Source organism: Sapajus apella, unplaced genomic scaffold, assembly GCF_009761245.1.
Source record: "Sapajus apella isolate SASKATOON/1434 unplaced genomic scaffold, GSC_monkey_1.0 scaffold41, whole genome shotgun sequence".
NCBI lineage: Eukaryota > Metazoa > Chordata > Mammalia > Primates > Cebidae > Sapajus > Sapajus apella.
Window position 1 is genome coordinate 1508689 of NW_022436981.1, and position 11939 is coordinate 1520627.

The window sequence follows — 11939 nt, forward strand, 5'->3', positions numbered from 1 at the left end:
AAAAAAAAAAAAAAAAAAAAGTTATGTGGGCTGGGGCCCTGGGACCTAGGAAAGCTGGATGCTGGCCCTGGCGTGGTGTTCTCGCTTGCCTGAAGGGATGTCCACCCTCAGGTCTCACCACCTTCTCTGCTAGTGTAGGGGTAACCCCCAGAGTTCCTCTCAACTGTCTTCCATGACCACCTTGAGATCTTCCCAGGAGAGCCTCTGGGTCCTGGTGCCCATGGTACCCTTACGGCTTCCTAGGAAAAGGAGCTCTATCTCCTCGATGACCCTCTGGCCGCTGTGGATGCAGATGTGGCCAACCATCTACTGCATAGGTGCATCCTGGGCGTGCTGAGCCACACCACACGGCTGCTGTGCACCCACCGCACTGAGTACCTGGAGAGGGCTGACGTGGTGCTGCTGATGGAAGCTGGGCGCCTCATCCGGGCTGGTAATGGGGGCAGGAGCCCCACATAAGGGAGGTGTCTGCCCAGGTGTGGCAGGGCATTGTGAAGTACAGACTCTGCCACCTGCTGCATGTGTGGCCTGAGCCAGTCATTGCCGCCTCCTGCCTTCACAGAACTGGTGTGAGGAACTAGGAGAACAGGAGGGAAAAGGAGCATGTTGGTGAAATGCCAGTGTATCTGGGACTCATGGGCTTTCTGAGTGCTCCTGGGAACTTAGAGGCTCAGTGAACAGGAGAGAGAACAGTCTGATATCTTCAGAGAAAAGAAAGCAGTCAGGTTTAGAATGGTCTTTTTGTAAAAATAAAAATTTTAATCTCTGAAAGATTTTTATGCAGAGGGACATGACCACCTGCAAGGTCACTGGGAGAGAAATAGGAGGAAGTGAAGCGCCAGCCAGATGTTAGGAATTGAGTAAAGCATGAGAAAAAGCTCTGCAATAATGAGAAGTAACCCTGGAAACAGTGGCAGGCGTAGCTCTGGATGTCCTCTTGGGGATGGACATTCGTCCCTCTCTGCTGGTTGGAATCTAGGTTTACAAGGAGGGACTTGAGTCCTGCTCAAGATCTAGGGTTATCCAGAGCAGGACCCTGCTAGGGTGGGTTACAGAGGGAGGCCTGAGAGGATGGGAGGTGGGATCTGCACACACACTGAGGAGAGCATAGTATAGACTCAGAATAGCCCCTCCTAATCTCCCCTTCTGCCCTCCAGGGCCTCCCTCTGAGATTCTGCCACTGGTACAAGCTGTCCCCAAAGCCTGGGCTGAGAATGGACAAGAGTCTGACTCGGGTATGGCTCCCCAGTGGGAGAAAAAGCCTTGCTTTTCACTCCCACGCTGTGGAGCTGCTTCTACAAAGGCTGCCTACTCCTCTGAAATACTGTTTCCAGCTGGCACCCTGCAAGCTTAATTCCTCCATGACCCCTGATTCTCACAGCCACAGCCCAGTCAGTACAGAACCAAGAGAAAACAAAGTGGAGGCTGGAGGAGAGGCAGAGCACATCTGGTCGCCTGCTACAGGAAGAAAGCAAGAAGGAGGGCGCCGTGGCCTTGCATGTGTACCAAGCTTACTGGAACGCTGTAGGCCAGGGCTTGGCCTTAGTCATCCTCTTCTCTCTGCTCCTCATGCAAGGTGAGTGTGCCAGGAAGTCTCTTACACCACCACTGTAAGGTGTGCTGTCCAGGTGCCCGTTACTTTGCACTAATCATTACAAAGCCCAGAGACTCACCAAGCATGGGTCACATCTGGGGCAAAAGCTATACTCCTAATTCTGAGAGGTCTGGGGGCCAGAGGCATGTGCTCTATAGCTGGCTTCAGTTCTGCCCCCCAGGTTAGCTCCGATTCTGCAAGTCTGAGATCCTGTTCTCCCCAGAGCTGAAGGGTGATGGGCCTAGGAGAGAAGTGCGTACTAGGAAGGATATGGGGTAGTGTCAGGGTGAGGAGGCCAGGCCAGAGGGATGGAGTTGGGCAGGAACCAGAGGCAAGGGCTGAGAAAGGGGGCATTGGAATAGAATGAATGAGGGAGAGGAGCCTCTCACAGCTTTTTCCTTCCTGTCCCCACCCAGCCACGCGGAATGCTGCTGACTGGTGGCTCTCTCACTGGATCTCTCAGCTGAAGGCTGAGAATAGCTCCCAGGAGGCACCAGCCTCCACCAGCCCAGCTTCTATGGGGCTCTTCTGTCCACAGCTGCTCCTCTTTTCCCCCGGAAACCTCTAGTAAGTGGCTGGGGCTGGGAGTAGGCCTGGTCACCAGGCAGGGAGTGAGGGTTGGGGCCAGTATTCCAGGTGCTGTGGCTTCTGGAGGGTTGGAGAGATGGCATGGGGGAGGAGAAGGGACCCCTGAGTGGCCCAACTTTTGGTTACCCACAGCCCCCTCCCCACCACCCAGCACCCCAGTGTTCCCACTGCCCAAAGCTGCCCCCAATGGCTCCTCAGACCTCCGTTTCTACCTCACCGTATATGCGACCATTGCTGGTGTCAACTCCCTCTGCACCCTCCTCCGGGCAGTGCTCTTTGCGGCAGGCACCCTCCAAGCAGCTGCCACCCTGCATCGCCGCCTGCTGCATCGAGTCCTTATGGTGAGGGGCTGGGAGCTTGGGGGTGGGGAGTGCAGTCTCCTAGCCCTGTGGAGTGTCCTCCCAATACTCAGGCTCCACTGGGCCCCATCTGACATCCCTAGTCCTACATCCCATCCTTACAGGTGGGTTTGGCATGTGACAATCTCTGAGACCTGGAGAGGCTGCAGGGCAGAGTGGATGCCTGGGTTCAAACCCAGTTACTTACGGCTATAGTTTTCTCATGTGTATAATGAGGCAAATAATATAATCTACCTGAGAATTACTTCCATTTTGGACTTTGAGATGCAGAGGATTGCCCCTGACTTCACACAAGGCCCCTTTTCTGTTTTACTTCTTTATTTTTATTTTTATTTATTTTTGTTTTTTAAAGATGAGGTTGGTCTTGAACTCCTGACCTCAGGTGATCCACCCACCTTGGCCTCCCAAAGTGCTAGGATTACAGGTGTGAGCCACTGCGCCTGGCCTGTTCTACTTCTTTATCCATCTCCTTTATCTGTATGCCCTGTTTCCATTTCCTCTGGCTCCTTAAGAAGCAGCCATTCTAAAATGAGTTTCATATGTATCTTTTTGTTTGTCTTTTTACAAAATGTCTATTTGCTATGCATGTATTTTTAATTTATGCAAATGATCTTGTGTTAGATCTCACATTCCATTTCTTACCATTTTTATTTAGGGCTGTTTCTAAGATCCATCCCTGCTGCTCCGTATATCTCTCGTCTACTGCTTACCCCGTATACTTCTTCTGAGGACCTAATTAATTAGCACATTGAAAGGGGTTAGGGTAGTACCTGCCACACACGAAGTGCTCACTTAGCAATTATTATTAACATTGTTATTACAAAGCCCCTTTCATGTCCACTTTCTTAGCAGTGCCTCTCAATAACCCTGTGAAGTAGGTTCTGTTATTCCCCTTTTACAGATGAAGAAACTGAGATGCTGAAAGTTGAAGTGACCTGGCCAAGGCTAGTTCTGTGGAGAGCCAGTAAACAAACCCAGCACTGTGTCGGTCTTTGCACTGCCTGTCAGGGAGCACCTGCCCACTGTTCTAATGGACATCTAACTATATCTCACTCACTGGCAAGAAGTCCTTATCTTCTAGAGAGAGTTTAGATCCCTGCCCTTGAAAAGGGTAGTAGACATGTCTCGCCCAGAGGGAGAGGAATGGCCAGCATAGGCTCCTAGGATTGCTGCTGGCCAGAGGGATGGGAGAGTCTTTCCTGTTCTGGGATAGTCTTCCTCAGGCTCTGCCAATCTCTCCTCTCTGCCCCCAAATTCTGGAGATACTTTACTCCTTCCCTATTCCCTATCTTGGGCTTTCCTTTCCACTCTACTTCCCCCAGGGCTGCCTGCCAACCCCTTTTGTGCCAGACTCTGTTCTGGCCCAACCAATGTCCTTCTCCCAGGCACCAGTGACTTTCTTCAATGCCACGCCCATGGGCCGGATCCTAAACCGCTTCTCCTCCGACGTGGCCTGTGCGGATGACAGCCTGCCCTTCATCCTCAACATCTTCCTGGCCAATGCGGCAGGCCTGCTGGGGCTTCTGGCTGTGCTGGGTTCTGGCCTGCCCTGGCTGCTGCTGCTGCTGCCACCTTTGAGCATCATCTACTATCAGGTGCAGCGCCACTACAGGGCCTCCTCACGGGAGCTGCGGCGCCTGGGCAGCCTCACCCTGTCTCCACTCTATACCCACCTGGCGGATACCTTGGCTGGCCTCCCTGTGCTCCGAGCTGCAGGGGCCACCTACAGGTGTGTGAACCAGAGCCCAGGGGGATGAGGTGTCAGAAGGAGGGGAAGAGAGACCCCCAAGGAGGAATATGCAGCGTAGGGTTGGTTCAGGCCACCTGGGGACAAGGGACGGGGAAGGAGGAAAACAACAGAAGAGGGAGATAAGGAGACAGAGCAGACCCCTACTTTGAAAGAGCATGCTGGCATCTGCAGCCTTGAGGGAGGCCTGTGAATGTATAGATCAGCTCCTGAGAAGAAGCTGCTGGATAGGGAAGGAGCCTGGGTGGCTAAGGGCAACAGTGGAGTAGCCTCGCATCCCTCTGACCTTCCCAGCTTTGAGGAGGAGAACCAGCGACTCCTTGAACTAAACCAGAGGTGCCAGTTCGCCACCAGCGCCACAATGCAGTGGCTGGACATTCGGCTACAGCTCATGGGGGCGGCAGTGGTCAGCACCATCGCAGGCATTGCCCTGGTGCAACACCAGCAGGGCCTCGCCAACCCAGGTGCCACCCAGGACCCTTCAACCCTACCTCAGCTGCAACTTAGTCCACCCCCTCCCAGATCTCTCCCTGCACTGTCCTCCAACATTCTCACCTCCCACCCTGGGTTCCCTGTGAGGGTGTATCATGCTTATCATCATCACCCTCAGTTTGGAGTTGAGGAGACAGTCCTGAGGAGTGACGCCCCAGTGGTGGTGGCTCAGGGACTGGAATGAGTCTTCCAACCTGCTGGTCTTAGTCCCTTTCCTGCCCCACCCTGTCCCTACGACATTGCCCCAGCCCATCTCAGACTCCCACCTGCCATCCCTCCCAGCTTCTCCAGCCCCACCCCCTGCCCTGCATCGAGCCTCCTGTGCACCTGGCTAGGTCCTGTCACCCTCCTGCTTTTCTGTGCTTCCTTTAAATGCCTGCAGTCCACAGCTTGGGGAGTCTCCCACACACGTCCCAGTGTCCAAGCTCTCCCAGCAGCTGATACTCCTCTCCTGCAGGGCTGGTGGGCCTGTCGCTGTCTTATGCCCTGTCCCTGACGGGCCTGCTCTCGGGCCTGGTGAGCAGCTTCACACAGACAGAGGCCATGCTGGTGAGCGTCGAGCGGCTAGAAGAGTACTCCTGTGACCTGCCCCAGGAACCCCAGGGCCAGACGCTGCAGGTGGGCCTGTACCCCCACCCCAGGCCAAAGCTCTGGAACTCTGCAGACCCCAGTTACCCCCCAAGTCATTTCTTTTTGCTCACCCATCTTTCTCAGCTCCCATAACCTCTCTGCATGATGACAATTCTTCACCATGTCCCTTCTTCCCCATCTCTCCTCATTCTCCCCCCTTTCCTCTCACACTGTCTGTTTCTCATTATTCACGCCTCCTCACCATCACTCCTCATCTTACCCATCTCCCTCTCTCCCTCTATCTCCCACCTATGGACCCCACCAGTTGGGCACTGGCTGGCTGACCCAGGGGAGCGTGGAGTTCCAGGACGTGGTGTTGGTGTACCGGCCAGGGCTGCCAAATGCCCTGGATGGAGTGACCTTCCGCGTGGAGCCTGGAGAGAAGTTGGGCATCGTGGGCCGCACGGGCTCCGGCAAGTCTTCCCTGTTGTTGGTGCTCTTCCGGCTGCTAGAGCCCAGTTCAGGGCGAGTGCTGCTGGATGGCGTGGACACCAGCCAGCTGGAGCTGGCCCAGCTCAGGTCTGGGAGAGGTGGACTTGGGAGGGGGACAGGGGAACCAGAACTACTGGCACTTAGAGGAGGGCACAGCTAGGAAGGCTTTATGTAAACTCAGGGCAGCCAGGGCTGATCAGGGGGCTGAAATGGAGGACAGGATGAGCAGGCACCAATAGCGAACTCCCAGTGCCCAGGTCCAGATTCATGGCTGGTGATCTCAATGTCTTCCTTGCCCTGACCCAGGCCACCTTTCCAGCTTCATCTTTCTTATACTTCCCAGCATATACCCTCTACTCTTGTGTCCCAAGATACTGATCCCCTGAGCCTTCAGGCTCAGCAGGCTGTGCTTCAGACAGCTTGAGACCTCAGCCAGTTGCCCTTGGCTTCAGGTGGCCTCACTGGAGGGTGTACGCTCCTTCCCTACCCCCAGGTCAACCTAGTATCATTTTCTCTGAGTTCCCTGCCATGGAAAAGGTAGGGAAGCTGTATCCTAAAGCTGTAGGCCTGCCTCTTCTGCCTTCTCTTCTAAGCTGTGGTGGCCCTACCTTATACCTCCACCATGTCTTCAGGACCCAATTCTAGGCCCACTCCAACACTGAAGTGTCACCTGCCCTTTCAGTCACTCTGGTCGTGCCTGTGTAGCCACTGCTGCCCTTGGAGTCAGTGCCGCAGTTTAGCCCATTTGTTTTCTCTGGTTTGTGTGTGTGCACCTCCATGAAATGTAGGCTCCTTCAGGACAGAGTCCAGCCTTTGGTTTCTTTGGTATTGCTCATAGCACTGGCAGTTCTGGGTACCCAGCTGATTAACAGATCATTTGGTGGGGATGGGGTGGGGAGCAGAGTTGGGGTTATGTTCAGGTCTCATCTCCAGGCTTTTGTGGAGGTACTAGCCCTGTAGTCAAAAACTGAGCTGGGAGCAGAAGTGGCTATATCTCTAACCGCTAGACTCCATGTCATTGACCCCCAGATCCCAGCTGGCTATCATCCCCCAGGAGCCCTTTTTGTTCAGTGGGACTGTTCGGGAAAACCTGGACCCCCAAGGCCTACATAAGGACAGGGCCTTGTGGCAGGCCCTGGAGCAGTGCCACCTGAATGAGGTGATTACATCCATGGGTGAGTGCTGGACCCCGACCCTAGAGCAAGAAGGGAGCAGGGAGGGCCTGGACCCTGCAGTGAAGATGCTCTCCTTGCAGGTGGTCTGGATGGTGAGCTGGGCGAGGGGGGCCGAAGCTTATCCCTTGGGCAGAGGCAGCTGTTGTGTCTGGCCAGGGCTCTCCTCACAGATGCCAAGGTAAGGTGAGAGGAGGAGACATTAGAGAGGGCTAGGAAGGAGGTGGCAGGGGGAGTGTCAGGATGAGGAGGTACAGTGGGAAGATGTTTTAGGTGACCAAGTTCATTTTCCTTTTAGAGCTAGAAGTGGGGCGCTGTTGCTTGGACCAGGCCCAGCTCACCCTACAGCCTCTCCTTCCTTTTCATCCCCTACCCCATTCCCATATTCCAGATCCTGTGTATTGATGAGGCCACAGCAAGCGTGGACCAGAAGACAGACCAGCTGCTCCAACAGACCATCTGCAAACGCTTTGCCAACAAGACAGTGCTGACCATTGCCCACAGGTGTGCAAACGCCCAGAGTGACAGTCTAATCAGGGACTGTGGTAGCATGCACCCAGAGCCTCCATTACTTTCAGGGACCCCAGGGGTCAGGGCCCTAGAGATCCTGTCCCCAGATAACAGCTTCTCCTTCTCCAGGTACTGCTCAGGGCCCTTTATAGCACATTATCTGAGGGACTCTGTAGTCTCTTCTCCAGCACCAATCCAGGGGATAAAGCCTGTGGGGACAGACCTGTGGTGTCCCGAGGGGAGAGGAGGGAAAGCACATCAGCTTTCTCACTTAGGGCACTGTCCCTCATCCCCCACACTGCCCATCTTCCTCCCACAGGCTCAACACGATCCTGAACTCAGACCGAGTGCTGGTGCTGCAAGCAGGGAGGGTAGTGGAGCTGGACTCCCCGGCTGCCCTGCACAACCAGCCCCACTCATTGTTCCAGCAGCTGCTGCAGAGCAGCCAGCAGGGAGTCCCCTCCTCGCTCGGAGGGCCCTGAGCCCCATTCCACACCCTGCAGGGTTCTTCCCTCTCTCTGATCCAGGCCAGGCCTGTACAGAGGTGCTGGCTGCTTGTTTACATTCTCCTCTGGGGCTGTACCTCTCCACACTTCCCCAGAGGGGAAAAGGGCACCCTGGGTTACTCTTTGGAAACCACTCCTTGGTGGGCAGCATCCCGAGCTTCCTCAGAACCAGGCCTCTGCTCCGGCCCTCTTGCATCTGGGACACCAGGTGGGTTTTTCTGGCATAGGAACCCATTTGCATTTTCATAGTTTTATTTGATAAAATTCCATCTTACATTCTGTGTATTAAAAAAATAGTATTTCTGGTGTGAGGCTGAGGTCTCCTCAGTGTGTGTACCCAAGCTGAAGCGTGGTGAGAAAAGACCACTCCAGTCTGAGGGGTGGAAGAGGAAGGGGGCTGGAAAGCCGCCACCTCCATCACAGTGCTGTGGTCTTTCCAGGCTCAGGGGGCAAGTCAGGTGGCAGGGGGAGCCCTGCCGGCAGCATGCTAACCTGACACTCCTGGTCCTGGCACGCTGGAGCATAGTGTGGGGCAGGGTAGCAACAGGGTCCAGGGGGGCAGACACCCCGGCGCCAGGCCCTCAGGGTCAACGACACAGTAGCCAGAACCAGGGCAGCAGTGAGGGCCCCAAACACCACCAGGGCCACCAGGCCAGGCTCACCTAGCCCAGCCTCTTGCCTCCGCACCACCTCTTTCACTGAAATCCGCAGCAGACCAGCCCCTGCACTGTGGGGGGCTGGCCCCGTGGCAGGTACCACCACAGCTGAGGTGGGCCCTAGAGGGGTGTCCATTGTGGTGGGGGGATCTGGGACGGGTAGGACAAGCTCACAAGTCTTGCCACCATAGCCACTAGGGCAGAGACAGTAGAAGTCATTGACACGGTCCCGACACCGGGCCCCTCTCTGGCATGGGCGGCTGGCACAGTCATCCAGGTTGATGGTGCAGAAGCGTCCAGCAAAGCCCTCAGGACAGAGGCAGGAGAAGCGGTTTATGCCGTCAAGGCACGTGGCACCGTTAGCACAAGGCCGCATCAGGCAGTCATCCACGTTCACCTCACAGCGGGCACCCACAAAGCCCACCAAGCAGCGGCACGTGAAGTTGAGGGCAAAGCCCTGGTCGTCCTGGCACTGCCCGCCATTGCGGCATGGGGAGCTGGGGTGAGGGTGGGAGAGGACATTATACCAACTTACCGACACTTGCAGGGTAGCCCAGGTCAGTATCCTGACCACTGCCTGCCATGTCACCTTGGGCTACCCTCTCCAAGCCTCAAATACCTCATTTTAAAAGTGAGAATAAAAATAGTGCCCAGCTTCCCTAACTGTGAGGGTTAAGTGAAATAATCAATGTTAAGCAGTTAGTACAGGGCCCAGCCGGAAGGCAAGGCTCAGGATAAGTGTGCTATTATTATCCTCATGGGCTCCTGGGCCTGATGCAGAAATGAGGACAAGTCCAGCCCTGCAGCCTGTTTCCTCATCCCTATGGTGACACAGAAGGGTGCAAGCCAGCATTCAGGAGAGGATAAGGGGAGACCCAGGCCCCTCCACCCCCCCACACCCACCCTTCTCAATCAGAGCAGTCACACATTTGCTACTGCTCTAGCTCCTATAGGTTGTTGAAGAAATGGCTCAGAAGGTACAAAAAAAGTTGAGAAACCCTGAACTAGGAGCACTGGCATGAGGGGTTTTGTCTGAGTGCTCCTGTGTGGGTCTGACCCTCAGTCTCCCATTCTCCTAACAGTCCTGCCTCTTTCCTCATCTCATCACCAGGTTCTGGTCTAACTTTCCATTCACCCCGAGGGCCCAGCACTCACCCTGCCTGTTCACAGGGTCCAGTCTTGCGCTCGCAGTCATGCCCATGGAAGCCTGGTAGGCACACACAATGGTACTCACCGCCCCCATCATACATGCACTGGCCTCCATTCTGGCAGGGGGACTGCGTGGTACAGATATGTTCATCTGGAGAAGGGACAGGAAAGGCTCTAGGATAGTGCCTCACATCTGGTCCCCAGACCAGACTTGTCCATGCCTTCCAGGCCCCAGGCTCTATGGGCATGGCTATACTACAAACCCAGCCAGGCTGGTGTGTACTAGGGAGAGACAACACTGAATTTGGAGTTAGGAGGCTCCTGGCCCTCGCTCTCAGTCTGTCTGAAACTGACTTTGGGCTGGGTATGGTGCCTCACGCCTGTAATCCCAGCACTTTGAGAGGCCGAGGTGGGGGAATGACTTGAGGTCAGGAGTTCGAGACCAGCCTGGCCAACATGGCAAAAACCCATCTCTACTAAAAATAGAAAAATTAGACCAGTGAAGTGGCTCACACCTGTAATTGCAGCACTTTGGGAGGCTAAGGCAGGTGGATCACTTGAAGTCAGGATATGGAGAATAGCCTTGCTAACATGGTGAAATCCCATCTCTACTAAAAATACAAAAATTAGCCAGGCATGGTGGCAGGCGCCTGTAATCCCAGCTACTTGGGAGGCTGAGGCAGGAGAATTGCTTACACCGAGGAGGCAGAGGTTGCAGTGAGCCCAGATCACACTACTGCACTCCAGTCTGCGCAGTAGAGTGAGACTCAGTCTCAAAAAAAAAAAATTAGCTGGGTGTGGTGGCGGGCACCTGTAATCCCAGCTACTCGGGAGGCTGAGGCAGGAGAATCACTTGAACCCAGAAGGTAGAGGTTGCAGTGAGCTGAGATCATACCACTGCACTCCAGCCTGGGTGACAGATTAAGAGTTCATCTCAAAAACAAAAAACTGACTTTGAGCAGGCTATAGCTCTTCTGTGGGCCTTAGTTCCAAAAATGAGTACAATTTTTAGCAGCTGTGTTTCCTATCCTGTGGGATTATGTTGAGGATCAATTCAGACAACATATAAAAAGTATAAGATAAAAAATTATAAAATACCATGTATTTGAGGGTTTGACAAGGACACAACAGGCACTCAATAAACACTGATGGATGTTCCCTAAGAGCTTAGGGTTCCCAACCAACAGCTACCCTTCCTTCCCCTACCTTTGTCACAGAACTTGCCCGCCCAGCCACTGAGGCAGATGCACTGCCATGGCTGGTGGCAGGTACCATGCTGGCAGCCAGGCATCCTCACACAGCGCTCACAGTGCAGCCCCTCCCAGCCCGGGTCGCACCTGACAGGGAGAAGCACAGGGTCAGGGCTCTGGGTCATGGAAGTTAAGAATTGGAGGAGACAGAACCAGAGCTTCTAGAAACCAAGAGGACATATGACAGCCCCTAAGGGAAAGCAGACCTGTCCCAGGTAGGTGTAGCGATGTGCAGGGTCATAGGACACATATATGGAATCAGACCATCAGAAATCAACACTCAAACCCTGGTTTAGTACTTTGTCTAATCTTAGCATCAGTTTTCTCGTCTGTAAATTGGGGATACACCTTGCAGGGTTGAGTAGGGAAGAAATAAAATGTCTGTAGATGCCTCCAGTACCCCTCCTGGCATGTCTGAGGTGCTCACAAACATTTAAAGAAGAATGACCTTGAAAGGTCATCAGCACCAGGTGTGGTGGCTCACACCTCTAATCCCAGCATTTTGGGGGGCTGAAGCTGGTGGATCACTTGAGGTCAGGAGTTCAAGACCAGCTTGGCCAACTGGGTGAAACCTCATCTCCACTAAAAATACAAAACATTACCTGGGCATGGTGGTGCGAATCTGTAATCTGTTGTTGAAGAGGCTGAGACAGGAGGACCACTTGAACCCAAGAGGCAGAGCTGCAGTGAGCTGAGATCACACCACTGCACTCCAGCCTGGGCAACAGAGTGAGACTCTGTCTCAAAAAAAAAAGGGGCCGGGCGCGGTGGCTCAAGCCTGTAATCCCAGCACTGTGGGAGGCCGAGGCGGGTGGATCACGAGGTCAAGAGATCGAGACCATCCTGGTCAACAT

The 11939-nt window shown here is 54.4% G+C and overlaps 2 protein-coding genes across 8 annotated transcripts in view; one reads left to right on the forward strand and one right to left on the reverse strand.

Annotated features, from left to right (window-relative positions):
* Positions 1-8342, forward strand: part of ABCC10 (ATP binding cassette subfamily C member 10) — a 20792-nt gene extending 12450 nt beyond the window's left edge. For 4 of the 7 annotated variants that reach the window (XM_032299483.1, XM_032299482.1, XM_032299484.1 and 1 more), the window contains 13 exons: positions 244-433; positions 1158-1235; positions 1382-1576; positions 2011-2161; positions 2334-2523; positions 3927-4270; positions 4583-4752; positions 5238-5398; positions 5676-5929; positions 6872-7017; positions 7098-7195; positions 7406-7518; positions 7844-8342. In XM_032299483.1, coding sequence (XP_032155374.1) covers positions 244-433; positions 1158-1235; positions 1382-1576; positions 2011-2161; positions 2334-2523; positions 3927-4270; positions 4583-4752; positions 5238-5398; positions 5676-5929; positions 6872-7017; positions 7098-7195; positions 7406-7518; positions 7844-8006 — 2253 coding nt within the window. In that variant the 3' untranslated portion in view covers positions 8007-8342. Of the gene's footprint in view, positions 1-243; positions 434-1157; positions 1236-1381; positions 1577-2010; positions 2162-2333; positions 2524-3926; positions 4271-4582; positions 4753-5237; positions 5399-5675; positions 5930-6871; positions 7018-7097; positions 7196-7405; positions 7519-7843 lie in introns of those variants that run through there. The other 3 variants (XR_004275569.1, XM_032299486.1, XM_032299487.1) reach the window with 3 other exon arrangements.
* On the reverse strand, positions 8265-11511 carry DLK2 (delta like non-canonical Notch ligand 2). Its single transcript, XM_032299488.1, has 3 exons — positions 11042-11511; positions 9842-9986; positions 8265-9183 (listed from the first exon to the last, which is right to left on the reverse strand). Exons 1-3 carry the CDS (start codon positions 11208-11210, stop codon positions 8448-8450), a joined length of 1050 nt encoding a protein of 349 aa, XP_032155379.1. The 5' UTR covers positions 11211-11511; the 3' UTR covers positions 8265-8447.
* Between the last annotated feature and the right edge of the window lie 428 nt (positions 11512-11939).